Source organism: Labrus bergylta, chromosome 8 (assembly GCF_963930695.1).
Source record: "Labrus bergylta chromosome 8, fLabBer1.1, whole genome shotgun sequence".
NCBI lineage: Eukaryota > Metazoa > Chordata > Actinopteri > Labriformes > Labridae > Labrus > Labrus bergylta.
This window is the reverse complement of record NC_089202.1, coordinates 1,653,391-1,673,735: the sequence shown is the minus strand read 5'-3', so window position 1 is coordinate 1,673,735 and position 20,345 is coordinate 1,653,391. Positions and strand designations below refer to the sequence as shown.

The 20,345-nt window shown below is 41.4% G+C and overlaps 1 protein-coding gene across 2 annotated transcripts in view; it reads right to left on the bottom strand.

Annotated features, from left to right (window-relative positions):
* Positions 1-20,345, bottom strand: part of LOC109983905 (proprotein convertase subtilisin/kexin type 4-like) — a 180,461-nt gene that overhangs the window by 51,317 nt on the left and 108,799 nt on the right. For both annotated transcript variants that reach the window (XM_029277321.2, XM_065958149.1), the window contains exon 13: positions 12,549-12,662. In XM_029277321.2, coding sequence (XP_029133154.2) covers positions 12,549-12,662 — 114 coding nt within the window. The remainder of the gene's footprint in view (positions 1-12,548; positions 12,663-20,345) is intronic.

Here is a 20,345-nt window from a genome sequence, read left to right as displayed (position 1 = left end):
GGAGTTCAGGGAGGTAAAGCGGAGCGAGGTTGTGGATGGCCTTGAAGGTGAGAAGCAGAATTTTGAAGGTGATGCGATGTTTAACTGGGAGCCAATGAAGCTGCTGTAAGACAGGAGTGATGTGATTAACAGAGGGCGTTCTGGTGATGATGCGAGCGGCAGAGTTCTGGACCAGTTGAAGTTTGTGGATGGACTTGAGAGGGAGACCAAAGAGAAGGGAGTTGCAGTAGTCAATGCGGGATGTAACCAGGGTGTTGACGAGGATGGCAGTACTGCTGGGAGTGAGGGATGGGCGGAGGCGATTAATATTACGAAGATGGAAATAAGCAGACCGGGTGACATTATTGATGTGCGCTTGGAATGATAGTTTGCTATCTAGGATGACACCCAGACTCTTAACATGAGGGGAGGGAGAAACTTTGGAGTGGTCAATAGCCAGAGAAAAACTGTCGAGTCTAGAGATTGTTGATTTGGTGCAGATGAGGAGAAGCTCGGTTTTGTTACTGTTTCATTTGAGGAAGTTGCAGGTGAACCAGGATTTGATTTCTTGCAGGCAATCTGTCAGGGAAGTGGGCAGGAGGGAGGAGATGGATTTGGTGGATAGGTAGAGCTGGGTGTCATCCGCATAGCAGTGGAACTGGATGTTATACCTACGGAAGATATGGCCAAGAGGAAGGAGATAGATGATGAACAGAAGGGGGCCCAGGACAGAACCCTGAGGAAGTCTGTCAAGGAGTGTGTGATGGGAGATGGTGTCGAAGGCTGCACTTAGATCAAGGAGGATGAGGATGGTTAGAAGTCCGGAGTCAGCTGCCATGAGGAGGTCATTGGTGATTTTTACCAGTGCTGTCTCTGTGCTATCGAGGGGGCGGAAACCAGACTGGAACTGTTCGTAGAGGTTGTGAACCTGAGATGCAACTGTTTTTTCAAGAATTTTGGATAGGAAGGGTAGATTAGAAATAGGGCGAAAGTTATTGAAGTCATTTGGGTCTGCACCAGGTTTCTTAAGTATAGGGGTTATTGAAGCTGACTTGAAAGAAATGGGAACAAGACCAGAGGTGAGGGAGGAATGTATGATGGCCATTATTAGGGAAGACAGGGGGGGTAGGCAAGGTTTTACCAGGACAGTATGAAGAGGGTCTAATGGACAGGTAGATGGTTTTGATTTCCGAATGAGGTCAGATATTTCAGCAACAGCAGGAAGTTTGAAACTTGAAAGTGAGCGAGAGAGAGGGGGTAAGAAGACTGGGAGAGATGAAATGTTAGGAGTCAGTTGCTGGTAAATCTTGTCTACTTTGGCAGTGAAAAATGACATTAAAGAGTTACAATAGGCGGTGGAATACAGATGAGAAGCAAGAGAGTCCGGTGGATGTAGTATGTTGTTGACGATGGAGAACAGTGTCCTTGTATTCCCACGTTCCAGGCGACGGCCTTTTGTTTTGAGTTGGCGAAGTTCAGGCGTAAACCATGGAGCAGAGTGGGTGAATGAAACAGTCCTGGTTTTTAAAGGAGCCAGGGTATTTAAGAGGCTATGAAGACCATCATTGTAATGAGAAACCAGTTCATCGGGGGTGGATAAACAGTTTATGCTGGGGAGGCTGTCAATGCCACTGGAGAGAGCAGTGAAGTTAATGTCCTTGATGTTGCGATATGAAATGACACGTGGCAGATATTTTTTGGATAGTGTAAGTTTGACATTGAAAGATATTAACATGTGATCAGAAATGGGAAGGACATCTGCAGCGCAGTCAAGAGGAGTGACACCAGAGCAGCAAATTAAGTCCAAGATATGTCCTTTGGAGTGTGTAGGAAAATCAATATGTTGCTGCAATCCAAAGCTGTCAAGGCAGGATGTAAAGTCCTTAGTCAAGGCATTGTTAGTTTTATCCATATGTATATTAAAATCTCCCAGCAATATTATGTTAGGGGAGAGTGAGCACAGATGAGTTAAAAAGGAAGCAAATTCATTCAAGAAATCAGTATTGGGCTTTGGTGGATGATAGACAGAGGCCACTATGGTAGGTGTAGGCCCATTCAGTTGTAAGGCAATAGATTCAAAAGACAACTGAAAAGGGACAGAAACAAGCGACACTTTCCAATTCTCGCAGTAAACTATCGCGAGACCTCCACCTCTGCCAGAGGCACGGGGTTGACAGATGTAAACAAACCCTGGAGGGGTACATTCATTCAGCTGTGAAAAGTCATTAGGTTGTTGCCATGTTTCGGTGAAACACAAAAAATCAATCTTACGGTCAACCATGAGCTCCTGGAGGAGAGGACCTTTGCTGGTAAGAGAACGGGAGTTGAATAATCCGAAGTTGACATTGTTGTGGTCGTGTTTGACCCTGACGTTAGCCGACCTGGCTAGGCTGGCTAGGACAGTGTGGTCAACTTTCCGGCTGGAGTTTCTTCGGGGTTGACGAGATGAGGACCAGATGCTTTGTATTGGTGTGGAGTCGTCAATTTGAAAGCCTCGCCGGGAACCATGGTGGATATATTTCTGATGGGCATGACGAGCGATGTCCAGGTAGAGATGCAAAGCCGGTGGAGGATCGGACAGGTGGAAGCGTAGTTGCAGGAGCTCAGCGGCTGTGTAATGGAGTACCACTGCCGTTGGGTTGAAGACCAAGCACGGTCAGCACGAGCACGAGCACGGACCATACAAACATTTTATTAATCCACATTGTTGCCGATGATGGACTAGATAAGGGCTCCGGCAGCAAAAGCAGCCCAGGTGAGGAGTGGGAGCCCTACACGCAACAGGTAAGCTAATAGGCTACCAATCCAAATTAACTCACCGCATAATCTGATCTTTTTTGAAGTATGTCCAGGTAAGAATACAACAAATGCAAAAAGTCCGTAGATCAGTAAAAACATTCAGAAAAAAAAAACAGTCAGAGGAACTGGAGAGCAGCGGTAAAGTGTTGGTGTGGTAAATGCAAAAATAATAATAATGGGGGGGATGATAAAATACTATTATCCTGGAGAGAAGGAGGAAAAAACGATCTAAAAAATGGCTGGTGTTGGGGTTGTATCAAGTCAACTTTGGTTATATTCTAATTATATTTAATTATTAACAATAGAAATAACAATATCATTAAACTATGTTTAATCTCGTTTAGGGCACCACCCTGTACTCAGGGATATCACTCAAATCAGTCTCAAATTAGTTACTTAATTAATAATATTATTAATAATGAATAATTATTAATTAATAGTGAAATCCGTACACAAAGCCTTCGCACCCAGCTTATATCACAATGTAAATACAACCAGTAATCACAAACAACTGCTCTCTTAAATTATAACAGAATTTATTTAAACAAAGCAACATCAATCCAAAATCAATGAACTTAATCAAACAAATAACTATTATAAACTAATCTAAGCAACAAACATTATCAAGCAAGGCTTGTGGAAGAGGTGTAAATGTGTGTGTGTGTGTGTGTGTGTGTGTGCGCGTGCATGCGTGCGTGCATGTGAGAGAGAGAGAGGAGGGGAAGAGAGGTGGGAGATGGCTTTGTACCCACGTGGTCGCTCACGATGGCGCACACCTAACAACGATGAAACGGTGAGAGTAGAGGAGGAGAGAAATGCGTGCCTGAAGAGGCCGGATCACAGTCTGAATCCCGCGCCACAACTCGGAGTAATTCCCTTCATTCACAGAAACAAACCAATGGCTGAATTCAAGTTAATACGGTTTACACTGGCCTTTCTGATCAGGCCAGTGTAAGAGTAATACCCGGTTATAACGCTGTTACGCTAAACACATAAGACGCAGCAGTCCGAAACGGGAACAACAAGAGTTGGTAGGTAAAACTCAGGACGCAGCAGTCCAACAAAGATAAAAATTACAGTTTCTGCTTCGATCAAACAATTGTTAAAAACACTCTCTAAAGCTAATTCTGCCCAGACCTAATTAAGCCTCACTTGTGAATCGCTTTGTCCGCGATTGGTGAAAGGAAAAGAGTCTGGCGATGGAGCAGATCTTGTGTCCGTCCTGGTGCAGAGGCGTCGGATGGCGGCGAGGGTCCCTTATGGCAAGAGCGGCTTTGTTGGTTCTCCGTCGAGTGGAAAGATGTCCGTTGATGTCCTTTCGTTGCAGGACGGAATAAGACCGTTATCTTTCTGATAATCTGTTATAGTCTGACGCTCTCCGAGAAACTGAGATGTGTTCACTGGACAATCCGAGCTCGGAATTTAGAACATGAGCTTGGGTCTCCGAGCACTTGAAGTCAGTGCGTGGAAAGAGAAAGAACAATGGAAGTCTTGGAGCTTTGTAGCCTGGTCTGCTTCATGGGGGGTCTACCTCAGGTCCCCTCCAATGAGGAGAGAGAGGTTCCGGTCCCCCCTTATTTCATGCGTAGGTGATTGCAGGGGATTCTGGGATTAAGAGTCCATTAGGTCTCTTTCTGATCCCAGTGAATAAATTAAATGAGGCTTCTCACAGAGATGCAGGCCCAAGTCCATTGTTTGACTGTCATAAGCCTGCATGGCCCAACACTGGTTAATATTTAAGGAGACATAATGCCATCAGAGTTATAGTCAGAGCGTATTAAGAAGATGGACAGAGTGTAGAGTGTGGGCCTTTGACTTCTTACAAGGAGAGATTCAAAACAAAAACAACAAACTTCTGTAGAGGATCCCACAGACAGGACCATATAGTTAGTCTGATCGTTTCCTGTTTCTTTATAAGTGTCTTTGTGTATCCTCATTCTCTACCTCCCATCTTCATTCAGGCTCTTTATTCCCTCCTGAGCGGCTCCGTCACCCATGTCGCTGGGGGACAAGGAGAACGTGGCGTTTTCCCTGGATCAAAAATTTACGAGCAATTAAAAGTCGGCCGACGCCCGACATCCATCAGCCCTGTGTGCTGCTGCCAGGCTGGGTGAGGGGGACTCGCAGTAAACCACAGGCTATATACTTTTATATCTGTTTTCCCTCCAAAGAGGGAAGGTTATGACAAAATGATGTTTTACTGTCCACGGTTTCTCGCCCGATGTAGACATCTTTCACAGAGCAGGCTTGTTGGAGGTCAGAGTCCCTGGGAAGGAGGATGGGATTGAGAAATATGTCTGTGTATAAAAATGTGTGTGAAGTTTATGTTGGGTGATTTTTTTTAACTAGTGACAGAAGCCTTTAACACAATAGGAATAACAAAGTATCTACTTCTCTGGTCCATCAGTTACAGAGTGACCTAATTACACTGTTGTTTATTACTGCAGAGCTCTGATTTATTTCCCGATGCTGACGTCATTTCAACACCAACTCTTCCATTTCAATAAAGTAAAAGACACTTTTTTGTATTCAAGCACAAACACATGCACTTGTGCACAATGATCCATTGCAACACAACTAATACAGAAGAAAGCACACAAACCCTCATACATCAACTCAGTCACTCTTTCTCTTTTTCTGGCTCCTCGCGACAGGCCCAGACTCATTTGCATCCTTAATTGTGTTGTAATGTACTTTTAATTTGAAAATGGAGGCAATTAATTATTTTGATATGGAACAAAATGCCGCAAATGTAAACACACTAATGGTTCCTCATGAACAGAGAATCATTTTTCAAAAGAGGAATTGAATCTTATCTAATTTTTTAATGCCGTACTATTTTTTCTTTGTAAGATATTACTTTTGCACTCGCACATTCTCCTTGATATTCACTTTGTCTTTGCAGAGAGGGCAGCCTTTCTTTGATCTGCTCTGTTGCCGCTGTTATTTTCTATCTAAATCTCCCACAGGTTAATTACTGTAGTCTGTTTCACCTATGTTATCAGAAGAGATTAAATGAAATGAAAACTGTTTGGACATTCTGCTACTGCTCCATACGTCATCCCTGCGGAGCACGCTGCTAACATCAGACTCTCCACTTTCTATTTCTGGGTCAGAGAGGCTTCAAGTGGAGATGTGAATCGCAGATTAATTTTTTCCCCTTCGTCTACCGTGATCAATAGGTGTCATTGTTCAAAGGATAGCAGAGAGGGGAGAAATGATGGAGATCCATTTGTACAGGGGCAAGAAAAAAAAAGGAATGCTTTCACTCCCTCAACCTGATAAACTACCCAGAGAGAAGAACAGGATGGATGCATGTTATTTTTTTCCTCTTTTCACCCATTTTCCATCACCCCCCCCCCCCATATCCTTTCTAACTCTCCTCTCACAGACACACAAATTTCTGTCTTCTTATATCTCTATACTCCCCACCAAACCACCACCCTTCACCCCTATCTTTTTCAATCCCCCCCCCACTTCTGAATCCCCTGAGGGTGCTGGGAGCTCACTGACATCACAGCCGGCTTGGCAACAGCCTATAAATTATGAGTGACAAGTCTTTGGACCAATAAAAGCACCACCATATTTCATGCACAGTAAATCTGATTGCAGATTGCTGTGGCGTGTGGCGGGTGACATGTTTATTGTTGTCATGGCTGTGGAAGCTGGAAGGGGGGGGGGGGAATGAGGGGAGGAAGGGTAGCTCCCCAACATCAGAGTTTCTAAAGCTCCCAGTCTATATGGAGGTCAAACAGATGGGAACTCAGGGATGCGGGGAACCCTCTTTACCCACCAAACAACCCCCCCCACCCCCAACCAATTCTTAAACATACACACAGACACACACACACACACACACACACACACACACACACAAACATAAACAAACACGTCAGTGCCAGCCATCTAAGAGGCATCTATTTTTCCTCCAGCTTTTACAAAGCCAGGCGAGTTCTTTCTCTGAAAACATCTGTCCTCAATCTGCACATACTCGAAGTGAAACTTTAAAAAGGGTTGAATTTAAAATCTTTTGAGGATTTCCCTTAGAGTGAGACTATGTAACTTTTGGAAAATGTATCAAACTGTGTCTTTTTTTTAAACAAATGAATTAAGGGTAAGTATAAGCAATTTGTTGCCTATGAAGTTGTACCTTGTTTTTTTTTTTGCTGCTGTTTTTTGCCATATTAGGTTTCCTTTTTTGAAGAAAGCAAAACACACCAATAGAACAAACAACATACTTCAGCCAAAATGTCCTGGACTGAGGAGCGTGTGTGCTGTCTTGATGCAGAGAAATCCACGACAGCTTTATCTCAATAGCCGCCCTATAGGCCCGAGATAACAGTGCCAAAAAGAGCTTTCACACTTGCAGAAAACTCCTGAAAAAACTCCTGATACTGTATTTGTTGAAAGGGGCTTTATATGTGAACGCAAACAGCTGGATTTTTCGCACGGATTTCACTGGGAGCTGCTCCTGATGGGAGCACGCAGAAATGATGTTTTTCCAGTTGCAAGTTATAGGGGACATGTACCAGTATTCCTGAGATGTTTGATTTTCATTTTCCGTTTGCTGTCTGTTTCACGTTTTGTTTTTTTGCAATGCAATAATGTATAAAAGTAACATTATGTAAAAATGTAGTTTGGTGGGCAGTGGTGCTCACGTGATGTCTCTGAGTGCAGCTGTATTAACATTCCCAGCTCAGCCATATGACTTGGAGCCTATTGTTTTGTCAAGCTAACCCAGATGTGTAAAAGCCTTTCCATTGTTTACTCTAGTCTGGCTTCTTGCGCGGTCACTCTCCTTTTTCTCCTTTTAGATTTATCTGTCACTGTCTTAATCCATCTGTTTGCCTCAGCCAATGTATCAAATAGTCCTGAGACATGCTAACTTGTTCCTTTTTCACTGAAGGCTGGTGTGTGAGCGACATGCCGGAGAGCGGCGGCCTGCTGCCAAAGGTAGGTAGGCAACTGGAGCACTCTTTGGAAATGTTCTCCCTGTTAAAGTTGTTCTACTGTTGGATCAACTTTCAAACTTTATTATTGCTTTAAATGGCTGCTGTACAGCAAAGAAATGACCTTTGCTCACCTAAATTATGACTCCTTTGATCATCATCAAAATGTATTTTTGCAAGGTATTAATGGTTTAGAAATAACTATGTGTTAAGTATAATGTTTTCCCTTTGTTTTCTTTTGTTGAAATTTGATTATGTAGGATTTTTTGTATTTCCTGGTTATTACTGCTGATGCAATCGTTCCTCAGTAAAAATAAAACAAAGAATTAAGGTTGAAAATCCCTCTCTTAGGAATAACAGTTCTTTTATTTTTACTAGCAGACATCAATTCAATCAATCAATCAATCAATTTTTATTTGTATAGCGTCAACTCATAACAAGTGTTATCTGGAGGCACTTTACAAAAAGCAGGTAAAATACCTTACTCTTTTTTATGTTACAAAAAGCAGGTAAAAGACCTTACTCATTGTTATGTTACAAAAAGCAGGTAAAAGACCTTACTTATTGCTATATTACAAAGACCCGGCCTATCCATCATGAGCACTTTAGCAAAGCAGCAAAAGACATGAAGAACAGACTCACATAATTATATAAGAGCAGGATCCAAATTAAAAGGCTTTTCCCCTCACACATCGCCAACATCCTATAACAGCATCCAACATAGTCTTCAATTTCTCTCATTACTGATATCATATCTGATCTTTAATGTATTGTAACAACCTAGTCTGTGGTGAGTGACCCTGTGCATTGCATTGTCTAGTCCATCCGTCCTCATCCCTGCAATAAACCATTCTTCATAATTAGCCAGCAGTATGATCTGGGCATTACAAGTCCTCTGCCACAGCCCCTAAATGGACAGATTTCAACCGATGCCTGCTGGTGTGATCGGCATCATTATATTTTAATTAATCCATTCTTCTCACAGCAACACAGTAATTACAATCTATTTTACGACACGGCATGCTGCGAAAGAGAGGATGGAGGAGAGAAATAGAAAGGCACTAAGAGGAAATAACAGCAAGAAGAGGGAAAAGAAGGGGAGAGGAGGGACGTTCAAGAAAATGAGGAGAAAAAAAAGGTAAGGAGAGAGAGGAGACAAAGAGCAAGAAAAAAAATACATCACAAATGCTTTGACTGATTACCAATATGTCATTGCCTGGCTGACATTGTAAAAGCATTGTAAAAGCATTTATATTATGTCTGGAGGAGCTCAGAGCTTTCTCTCTCTCTTTCTCTCTTTCTCTCCCTCTCTCTCTTCTAGATTCTATTTCATACAGTCAAAAGGAGAGGCTCCATTTCCTCCATCCTCCATCTATATAAATCAGAGCAGGTACGGACACTCAGACATGCTGTGGGTGTGATAATAACATTAGAGGATTACAATGGCACTCCTCCCTGGACAAGATCACCTGTCTCACCTGTCATAAAACAGCTGCTTTTTGGGGTTTAAGCGCTTTACATGAGGAGAGTGCATAGGTGTGTGTGAGTGTTCAGGGGGAAACACAGTGCAGTGAACAAGATGAGGCTTACACTGCCAATGTTATCCATGAAAAGTTTTGCACTTGAGCAGTGTCTAATAAGTAACACCCGATCTCTTCAGTTAAAATACCTAAATGTGTTACCTGCAGCTGCAGGCCTGACCTCTCTTCAGACTCAATGTGATATTTTAAACAAGCAGCAGAACTCTGCTGTGTGACAGTGACTGGACCAAGAAATGTGGTCAAGAAACCGCCAGGGCACTTAAAGTGGTTTATACAAGTACCTGAAATTATCACAGCTAGAAATCATATAGAGATAATTATAGTAATCTTACATCCCATAACCACAACCACAGTCTCTACTCTGTAGACGGTTAATACAATTTTACACAATCAAAACTTCCAACACTGAGAAATATCTTCAGGGGGTCTGTGACATATGGATCACTGTACAGTGTCTTCACAACATGCACCATACAACAACAGAGTAGCATGAACGTTTATTTCTATAGAATTATCATTATACCCTGATATGATGGATCACCTAATATATAACACATACATGTGTTTTTTTTTCAATAATAGGTTATTTAAGTTCGTTACAGTACAAGCCCAATTTTGAATGTCACTTTCTATACTGGTGAGAATACAGTTCACCAAAATATGAACTTTTACAAAAAAAAAATCACCTCTCCAAAATATATCTGGAAATTAAGACACAACTCCAGAAGGGGAAATTGATGGATTATGTTTTTTTTATGAGGAATATAGGTTCACCTAATAACAGTCTAAATAAAAGTACACAATGGATTTATCAGGTTTGTGAATGTGACAAATATGATAGCACATAGCGAGACGATAATGTAACGTATAAGTGAAATATGTCACTTGACTGTTAATGTGTTTTTAACAACCTTGTGGCCAAACAATAACTGATCAGAAAGAACACATTAAGAGAAGATTACAACAAACCATCACACCAAAGATTAATTAAAAACACACATTAGAAGACTGCTAATACACCTGCCCCAAAGTTTGACTGTTTGAGATATATTCTTAATTTCTTATGTAAAGGTGTTAGACAGGAAGAATGCTTTGATATGGTGAAACAATACAACAAGGGTGAAACCCAAAGACTACATCTTTTCTTTTAGAAGTAACACTCTCAAGTATTTGATTATGAAAATTATGACTTCAGGATGCTACAGCTCCTGGCTGAGTTATGGCTCGCTGCAGATAAATACCCAAAATACCATGAATTATTTTGTTTCTCTGTGTGCAATGCAGTGCTAAACAGCTGCTAGCTTAAGCCCATAGATCAACTGTACAGGCACGAGGGGACATCAATCCCACAGAGAAAAAATAAGAACAACTATAGGGCTTTCACACTTGCAGAAAAGTTTGCCTGAGGAGCTGTATGTATGAAAGCAAAAAGACACATTTTTCGTTCTGAGTTTCTCCTGCCAGACCCCTAGTATTTTTTCCGCTGCAAGTCCGAGTGAGCTGCTGTGAGAACTCACCAGGATATTCTCCAGAGAATTCACCTCGAGCCAATAGTGACGTTTATATACAGTACTGTGACTGCTGCATGGTGCATAGAATGTATGCATGCGACCACTACAATCTCCTTGCATGTGACCAATAACATTGCATTATGTTTTCTGTTCATCAGTATGTTGTTCTTCTCTTTTCTTGATAGTGTGATTCTGTTGAACTACACATAGCATTGATATAAAGGCAAACATTCTAATTATAGCATCGTATAGCGGACTCTGTTGCTTTGTCCTGCTGAAATGATCCAGATATTTTTAGGAGTGCATATGTGAAAATGGTTTTAGAGACATTAAATGATAAGACATGGCACAAAGTATAGTATTTGCACCCTCCCCCCCCCTGTCTGATAGGGATAGCCTCCCGCTTTGAGGTGCATATGTGAACAGCCAGTTTATTAGAATATCTGGAGCAGTCCTCCTGTACATGGATCCAACACCATCATCAAGTTTGCGGACGATACAGCGGTGATTGGCCTCATCAGCAACAACGATGACACAGCCTACAGGGAGGAGGTACAGCATCTGGCCGCCTGGTGTGCTGACAACAACCTGCTCCTCAACACCAGCAAGACGAAGGAGATCATCGTGGACTTCAGGAGAGAAAGAGGAAGCACGCACAACCCCATTCACATCAACGGGATGGCTGTTGAACGTGTCTCCAGCTTCAAGTTCCTGGGGACCCACATCACAGAGGACCTCTCCTGGTCCACTAACACCTCCAGTCTGGTTAAGAAGGCTCATCAACGCCTCTTTTTCCTGAGGACACTGAAGAGACACCACCTGTCTTCAGCTGTACTGATGAACTTCTACCGCTGTGTGATCGAGAGCATCCTGACCAGCAGTGTCTCAGTCTGGTACGGAAACTGCTCTGTCGCAGACCGTAAGGCGCTACAGCGGGTGGTAAAAACCGCCCAGCGCATCACAAGGTGTCCACTTCCTGCCATTGAGGATGTCCAAAGAACACGCTGTCTGCGGCGAGCTCATGGCATCCTTAAAGACTCCTCCCACCCTGCCCACAGACTGTTTACCCTCCTGCCCTCCGGCAGGCGCTTCAGAAGCCTCCGGACCAGAACCAGCAGACTGAGGAACAGCTTTTTCCCCAGAGCTGTCTCTCTACTGAACTCTACCCCCCGAACTCTGAACTCTGTCTCTCTCTCTCTCTCCGCCCCCTGCTGACCCATCTTAATCTGTATATTACTAGTATAGCATGCTCACTGCACCTTAATCTGTATATTATAATCCCAAGAATACACTTATTTTGTAGCATTACTTATTTATAGCATTTATTTATATTTATAGCATCCCACTAATCCAGCCATCCAGATATACCTAATAATTCACTTTTTTTAGTCTATATCTGTAAATTTTGTAATTACTGTACATAGCACTGACTCTTGCACTTTCTGCTTATTTGCACTTCTGGTGAGATGCCAAACCTCATGTCGTTACTCTATACTTGTATATGTGTAATGACAATAAAGTTGAATCTCATCTCATCTCATCTCAAATGATCTAGATATTTTCAGGAGTGCATATGTTAAATGAGCTCTAGATTCTAGACTTGATGCTAGCTAACAAGGATGCATTAACAAATAATTAAGGATGTCGAGTGAGGCGGTTACCATAGCGAGTCAATTTTATGTATAGTGACTGGTTAATACACCATTGAGAACATGATGATACCATATGTTTGTTGTTAAAACCATGTGTGAGTGGATGCTTCACAATACCTATGATGAACATGGTATCCTTTTGCGTTGATGTTCCACCCAGGCTCTTTGGGGTCGGGGATCTTTGCTGTCTTGGCGATCAAATGCTGAACATCCCTCCATGTCAGCGTAGGACTGGGGCAAGAGACATGAAACAGAATTTCATCAAACGCATCCTTCCTTCGGCCGTGTTCTACACAGACTGAAACCACAGAGGAAGCACTTCAACTCTGCGTGATACTCTGAAGAAAAACCTGCAGGGAGCAGAATATGAGCTGTAGCCCTGTGTAGAATGAGGCTGGAGGACTGTTTTATTAGGACTTAAGGCACATCCTATCAGGCATGCATGTTATGCTTCTACTACGTTTATGCTAAAGTTTATGGACACATAAACGGCTGTGATGAGACACTGCCATACCTTTTACAGCAGGTCCTCCAGACATGAAAGCACCTGTTTAAGTCAAACTACGATTTTAATAACGGTGTCAGTAAAAAAAAATGTGAATTTAAGAAAGAACATTTGAGACTTTAACAAAAGAGCCTAGAGAGTCGAATGTAGAAAAAGTCTTCTTTTTAATCCCAGGCAGGGGAATTCTAATAGAGCGGACTCAAGTGTCATGTCAAGCAATATACTAATGGAATCCAATTAAGACCTTTAAACTGCACAGAGAGCTGGAGGATATTAGCTCAGTTTTCTATAACAAAAGACCAAAGGGTCGTCAACGAGGGCTTTTTCAGGATATAAAAAGCATAAAAGAAATTGGGTTTTCCTGCTTTATCCACTCATTATTGTTCCCTAAGAAAATGAGTTGAATTGAGTAGAAGAAAACCCGCTTGGCCACCCATTCTGAAAAGCCTTTTCTCTTTCTGAGAAAAAAAAAATGGATCCACTGTTGGCTTAAGAATTTCACATGAACAGTCATTTCTCCATTTCAGGAACAGAATGAAGTTAATTCCAGGTGTGCACCGCTGTTTGACTCCATTTTCCCTTTATTATTGACATGACTACAACACATGCATGTCAATTCTGCCACATCAAGACATAGTTTCATAGTCTTGTACTGATGTGAAGACATGCCCTTAAAATCACACAGGTTTATCACTGTTCTGTTGAGTGTTTGACATCTCAGGAAACATCAGGCTCAGATATCAACAGAAGTATTCCATCCACGTATTGGAGAAAAAAAATAAAGCAGAACAAAAGCGGGGAGAGAAGCTTTCATTAGCAGCATAAAACAAAAACCTCAGCAAGCAGCGAGAGGAGGCGGCTAAAACAACATGATAGGAATAATACCAGTAACACTAATAATAGACGGATAGAATGAAACAAAACACAACGCACAAACAATTATTTTAAGCTTTGATTTCAAAGGGATTGGAGTGTGTGTGCGTGTGAAGGGGGGGGGGGGGGGGATAGGCTTTGTACTTTTGAACTGTTGCTGCTCACTGCATGTGTCTGTGTGTATGAGTGTGTGTTCTGAATCATATATTATCGGCAGCAGCGTGATTCTGTTGTGTGTGCACCCCCACCTCCATCATCAGCACCACCACCACCAACAGCCCTCTGGTGGAATCAGAGAAACCCCCACGGCCCCGGCTGGTTTGCATAAAGCAAACAAAATTAAATTTGCTTTGCTAAATCAAAGCATGTATGGTATTCCAAGCCGCTCTCTCTGGGACAAATTACTTCAAACGGCCTCCTTTGTATCATAACAGAATAAAAAAAAAATAATCAGCCCAATCAGCGGCTCTCCAAAACCCTCGACTCGGGAATTAATTATTGAACCGAGGGCTTTTCTCCCTCCTAGCAGTCCGCGACACAGATCTATTTATTTTGGAAAAGTCGTTTTGCTCTTAAAAACACACTGTTGGCTGAAAACCCAGTTAACTGCTATCTCTCTCTCTCTCTTAATGTTTTCAGTCCTGTTTTCTGCACAGACCCTGAAGGGGGCATGTGAATACGTTTAGGCTACGTAATTAATTTGAAAACCCCACAACCAGCATCCACCATAGTGCTGGTAAAACAGAAGTATTGCTTATGCTATAATGGACTTAAGATGAACTGAGCTGTTAACTTGTAAGGGTTTTTTTTACACAGATGTGTCATTGTTTTTTCTCTGCACTCATGCTAGACTATGTGTTTGTCCTCCTGTTTGTTTTGGTTTGGCACAGAACATTGTTTATTGAGTGTGGGATGCAACTCAATTAGAAAAAGATCAGCAAAGACCGAAGGATCCCAGAATGTAATTTTAAGTGTATGATGTATTTTAACCATTAAATGCAGGGTTGGTCATTTTCTCCAAATACACTTTTTAAGATTTTGGTTGATTGTCTTTAGTTCCTGACAGAAATGTATAATTCATGTGCTCTGAAAAGGAACAAAGAAAATATGTCATCTGTTGCAGTTGGAAGCATATAAAAATTTCAACCAATGTCTGCCACGAGGTACCAATCTGATGAACCAATCAGACGCCTCCCTGTCTCCCTGCTCGTTCTCGAAATCTACAATAGATTTCAAAGCCAAAGACACACAATCTTCATCTCTGAACATAAGAAACAATACCTTACAGTTAAAGGTTATTCACTTTGGGGCATCTGTGGCTTAGTGGTAGAGTCTGTCATCATTAAAGTGGAGATCAGGGGTTCAAACCCCAGCTCCTGCAGACACATGTCTGATGTGTCCTTAGGAAAGACACTTAAACTCAAAGTTGTTCCGGCTGCTTCATCGGGCAGCGCGTGAATGTGTAGGTGTGACCTGCGGTGTTAAAGCGCTCTGAGTAGTCAAGAGACTAGAAAAGGGCTCTACAAGCTCAAGTCCATTTATCATTTACTCCTTTTGTAGAGCAACTTCACTTTTTTAAAGATCATGTTTTTTGGGAGTTTTGCCTTTATTTGATTGGACAGATGAAGAGAGACAGGAAGTGTTGGGAGGAGAGAGTAGGGGATGACATGCAGCAAAGGGCCGAGGTCAGATTCTAACCCACCGCTGCTGCAACAAGGACTACTGCCTCTGTACATTGGGCGCACATCATAACTGCTAGGCTATCAGGTTCCCCTATGAGATCCTTTTTTGGCTTGTAACAGTTACAACACATGTATTAAATTTCTTGTAGCAGATTAAGTTTTAGCGTCGGGGTATTGTGCATGCTGGCTTACGTTCACATGTTCAAGACTTACTTAACGACTTGATTAAAGCAGAATCATTAGTAACTATCAATTAGTTAATGCATTATAAATCATTACTGTGTTCTCTACTATAACAGGCCAAAATGTCTGCTTTATAGCCTATCAAATCTGAAGACATATCACCTGATCACATTCATTAAAACAGTAACAATCAATTTCCCTCCTAAATTATATTGAACAAATGTAAGAGCTGAAAAGTATATTAAAACACATCACCCATCAATCATCACTTTAACTGATGCATGAAGAACATACACTTAAAACTTTTAAAACTTCAACAAAACTCAGTGAAGGCATCATGTTTCCTGTCATGGATTATCAATCTGTGGAAACTCAACACTGTAAAATTATAATTGCAGACACTTGTTTTGAGATAAACAGTCGCTGGAGAAACTGACATCACTCTTACGAACCCAATCAAATGTAAGCACACTGTCCAGCACACACACATGATCACAACAAGGCTACAGCTCACAGGAGATTGGGGCAGAGTGCAACATTACATGAGCATCCTCGAGACCCTTTCAGCTTCATCCTCTCGCTGAGGCTCACAAAGCAGCACATCAGCCGTCACAGTGAGCACACAACTGTTTACAAATCCCCAGTTAATAGGATCAGGCCTCATTGACTGAGCCGCTCCAATGTGTCTGATGTAATCTATTAGCTGTATGATAGTCAGTGTCTCAGTCCGATCGATAACTCTAGGCCACCATATTGCTCCACTGTGGACTGTTACTCCTCTTTAGTGCTGCTTAGAATGCAGGCTTAGTGACTATAAAGTGTGCGTGTGTGTACCGACGATTGTCCTTGTGTGTCTGATTCCTGTACTGGTGTCAAATTCAGAGTTTTAACATTGACATTTGTGTTTTTGTATGTGTTTTACAGTTACCGTGTATCCAATTTCAAGCATAGAAAATATGTGTGCCAAAAACAATTTTGTGAAAAAAAAAATGTTTATGTGTTTAATCATAAAACATACTGTAGTTTATATTTAGGCTGACTTTTACTCTCTTAATGCTTAAAGCACAGATACATGTGGGATTTTGTTTGACTATGTTGATTTTTTTCATAAACATACACCTATTAATGGGTGCAATATTGTTCAATGCTGAATACTTGTGCATTAATGACAATTAAATGTAGATGGCATATCTGAAAGTGAATGTTCGTTCTTCTGTGTGTGTGCACAATGTTTGTGCGTGTTGAAGGGTGTCTGTAGCTGGTGTAACTGGGTTTCCAATTAAGTTGAACCACAGGCCGGATCAATGCTAGTCCTCTGTGTGCAGGAATGAGCAGCCCTGGGCCCTCAGAGCATGCCCACGAATAATTTATCACTCACACTGGGCCCCAGCAGAGAGGAGGAGGAGGAGGAGGAGGAGGAGGACGATGAGGAGGAGGAGGAGGTGGAGACGGGGAGCACAAGGACAAAGTGTCCAGCCCAGGGGAGGTAGCGCAAAAAGATGGGCAATCGAGGGGACAGAAAGATGGAGGGGCGAAGAAAGAGAGAGAGAGAGAGAGAGAGAGAGAGAGAGAGAGAGATCAGCACCCAGAGGAGAACACTGTCAGCTCGCGGTCATTTAGAAGCATCACACTCCACAATTTTTCTGGTAAACAACCATTGAAAATGAAATTCTTCAGGGAGCACAAGGCACACAATTCTGTCTAACACAATGCTCTGTGTGTTTGCAGATTCCTGAAAAGAGGAAAATCCTGAAAATTATGACACATAGGATCAATCGGGTTTTCAATAATTGCCTTTTTAAATCAGATATCACAAAAAAACTGAAGAACTTATAAACTATAAATGAAGCAGAGTCTCAGTAAAAATAATGCAGTGTTTAATTTAATTGCACCATGGAGATCCGCTGCACAAAAATTAAGACAATTTGGTCTTAAAAAAATATTTGTTAGGCGTTTATCACAGACTTTTACGCAGAGATGGCTCTTAAGGTTGAGATATTTCAGTGTGAACAGTAATTTTAATCTAAAAGCTGCTGTGAATTTTCTCCATTTAAACTCATGGAGTCATATGTATTAATCATGCAGGTATCTGCTAGTAGCTGTGTATGACATCAATCAGAAACGTCATGTTAGTATAACTACAGCCTGTTGTAAACTGCAGCTCTAAACTTAGCAAAACAAAATCTGCGACCTAGTCCTGAGTACGCTTCAAAAACTGAATATATTCAGTATTTCCTCACAGACGCTCCACCGTTTTTTTTTCCTGTTCAGGTTTATCTAACTGCTTGTATAATAGGAATTGCAGTAATGAGAAGAAAATTGAGTGATGTGCTTTAAAGTAGCATGGAAATGCATCATGATTTGAAGTGCTGTTAAAAATCACAGTTTGAGTCGTGGCTAGCTGAAGAGTAGAAAAGTAAAATTATAAATGTATTTTTTGTAATCCTAAATTGCAACCTCAAGTTAACTTACACATAACTTTGTTCCAGAGGGGTTTCAGTGGTCTTTACTTTATTCTAACAAAAACTTAAGCATCAATCTTGTTAGATAGCAGGATCAAATGTGTTGCTACGAGAAAAGCTGCAGATTAAACCTCACTGTCTCATGGCAGGCAGCACATCTTCTGCTTGGACACTCCTCATTTAGATCATCTGCTGAACCACATTGCAGCTTTAGTTGAAAGTCAGAGAGAAACACTCACACATATGGAAACACCCACATGCCGAAACAAACAGATGAAGGGAAATGCCTTAAAAAATATATGAACTGATCTCAGTCACTGCATCAATAAAGTGTTAAAACACGTGAGCACATACAGAACATCCAACAAACCCACGCACAAACACAGATCAAAGTCAACTAGGGAAGTACACACACACACACACACACACACACACACACACACACACACACACACACACACAAAAGAGTGTCCCCACCCTGTGGAGTGTCAGAGTCCAAGGTTCTCTCCGTCTCCGTCCTTAGTTCATCTCTATTAATCTCCCAGTAGCGAGGCGTGGACTGTAAGACGCTCCACATCGCTCTGTAATCTTCTCTTAATGTGCTGCACTCTAAGCCTAAGTGAACCCATTTGGAGTGACTGTGAGCAGACTGAGATTCCTCCCATGTTATCTGAACAAGTGTTACTAATGGCTTTATCAATTAGGCCAAGTCCAATAACTGCATGCCTGCAATCTCCTTTAAATACACTTCACCGGCCTTGATTTCTGTGCTTAATGAGAACATGTGTATATGCACACACCCACACCCCTATGTCCGTGTGTGTGTGTGTGTGTGTGTGTGTGTGTGTGTGTGTGTGTGTGTGTGTGTGTGTGTGTGTGTGTGTGTGTGTGTGTGTGTGTGTGTGTGTGTTTATAATCTTAGAACCAAGGCCAGTTTAAATGTGTATGTTAGTGTTTGTGAATAATTCTGTGTGTACAGATGTGTTCCATGTTCATACATGTGTTAGTGTACTATGCTTTGTATTTGTGTCATTGTACTGTTTGGGTTATTACATACATTATAGTGTACACTGTAAAATAGTTTTGCACTTATGAATGACTTCATGCACTCTAACACTGTTCATGAAGTAAACATGTTCAGAAACTAGATTTGTCGTTTCTGAGAATTCAAGTAAACAGTTTTTGTTTAATGAGCCCTCAACCCCAATAATTAATTACAATGTAAGCCATTTTGACAATTAAAATCTTAAAAACGAAATCTATATGATAAATGTATATATATGAATGTTGATTTTTTTCACTGGAATAACACGTATTATATCTCTTTACCTTATGCAACTTAACCCTTTGGCAGGCTGGTTGAAGCTGGTCTAGTTGCTACACATTAGATGATCAGTTAGAGGTGTCTAAATGAAGTAGAGCAAAGGATGGTATTGCAAAAAAAAAAGTAAAACATAAAAAAACAAGGTAAGTGTAATCATTATATCACTGGGGCTCAAAAAGGTAATGTAACAAGGCTTGCTCCTTAACGTCAGCAACAGTGTCAAAGGTTTTTAATAATGTTGGATCAGCACCATCACACATATGTCAAACCTAAAGCCAAGCACTGGATGTATTTGTGAAAGGCCAAACCTGTCGGTGACCTTCAATACACTTCAGCTGAAAGACATTAGCTTAGAAGAAGAGTGTGTATGTGTGTGTGTTTGTGCAGGCCTGTGAGAGTGTGTGCATGTCTGGCAGAGTGTTTGACTTAAGACCAATTAGAGCGAGTGAATTCAGTTTTCCATGTAAACTCCCCACTGAGATCACCGGCTTATTACTCCTTTACTCCCCACAGAGAACACTATATACATTCGTTCTCATATCCCTCCAATGAACAGGCACAAAGAGAGAAGTGAATAAATTATTGCATGATTCAGTTTGGATATACAAATGAGTTTTCATTTTATGACTGTATGTTGTTCATAGCCTCAAGCTGAAAGGTTCACATAGTGTATTTATTAAAATGTAAAAATAAGAGGAAGTTTGGCAGTTTTGAATGAGATTAAAGAAAATAAAACACTGCAATTTGAAGTTAATCTATCAGATATATACATTTACATGGACAAAAAAGGTTAAAGATTTTTCAAGCATTTAAGTATTTGCCCAAAATATTAAACCAGATCACAGCGCAGGTTGGCTTTGGGTTTGTCTCTATTCACACTGCTGT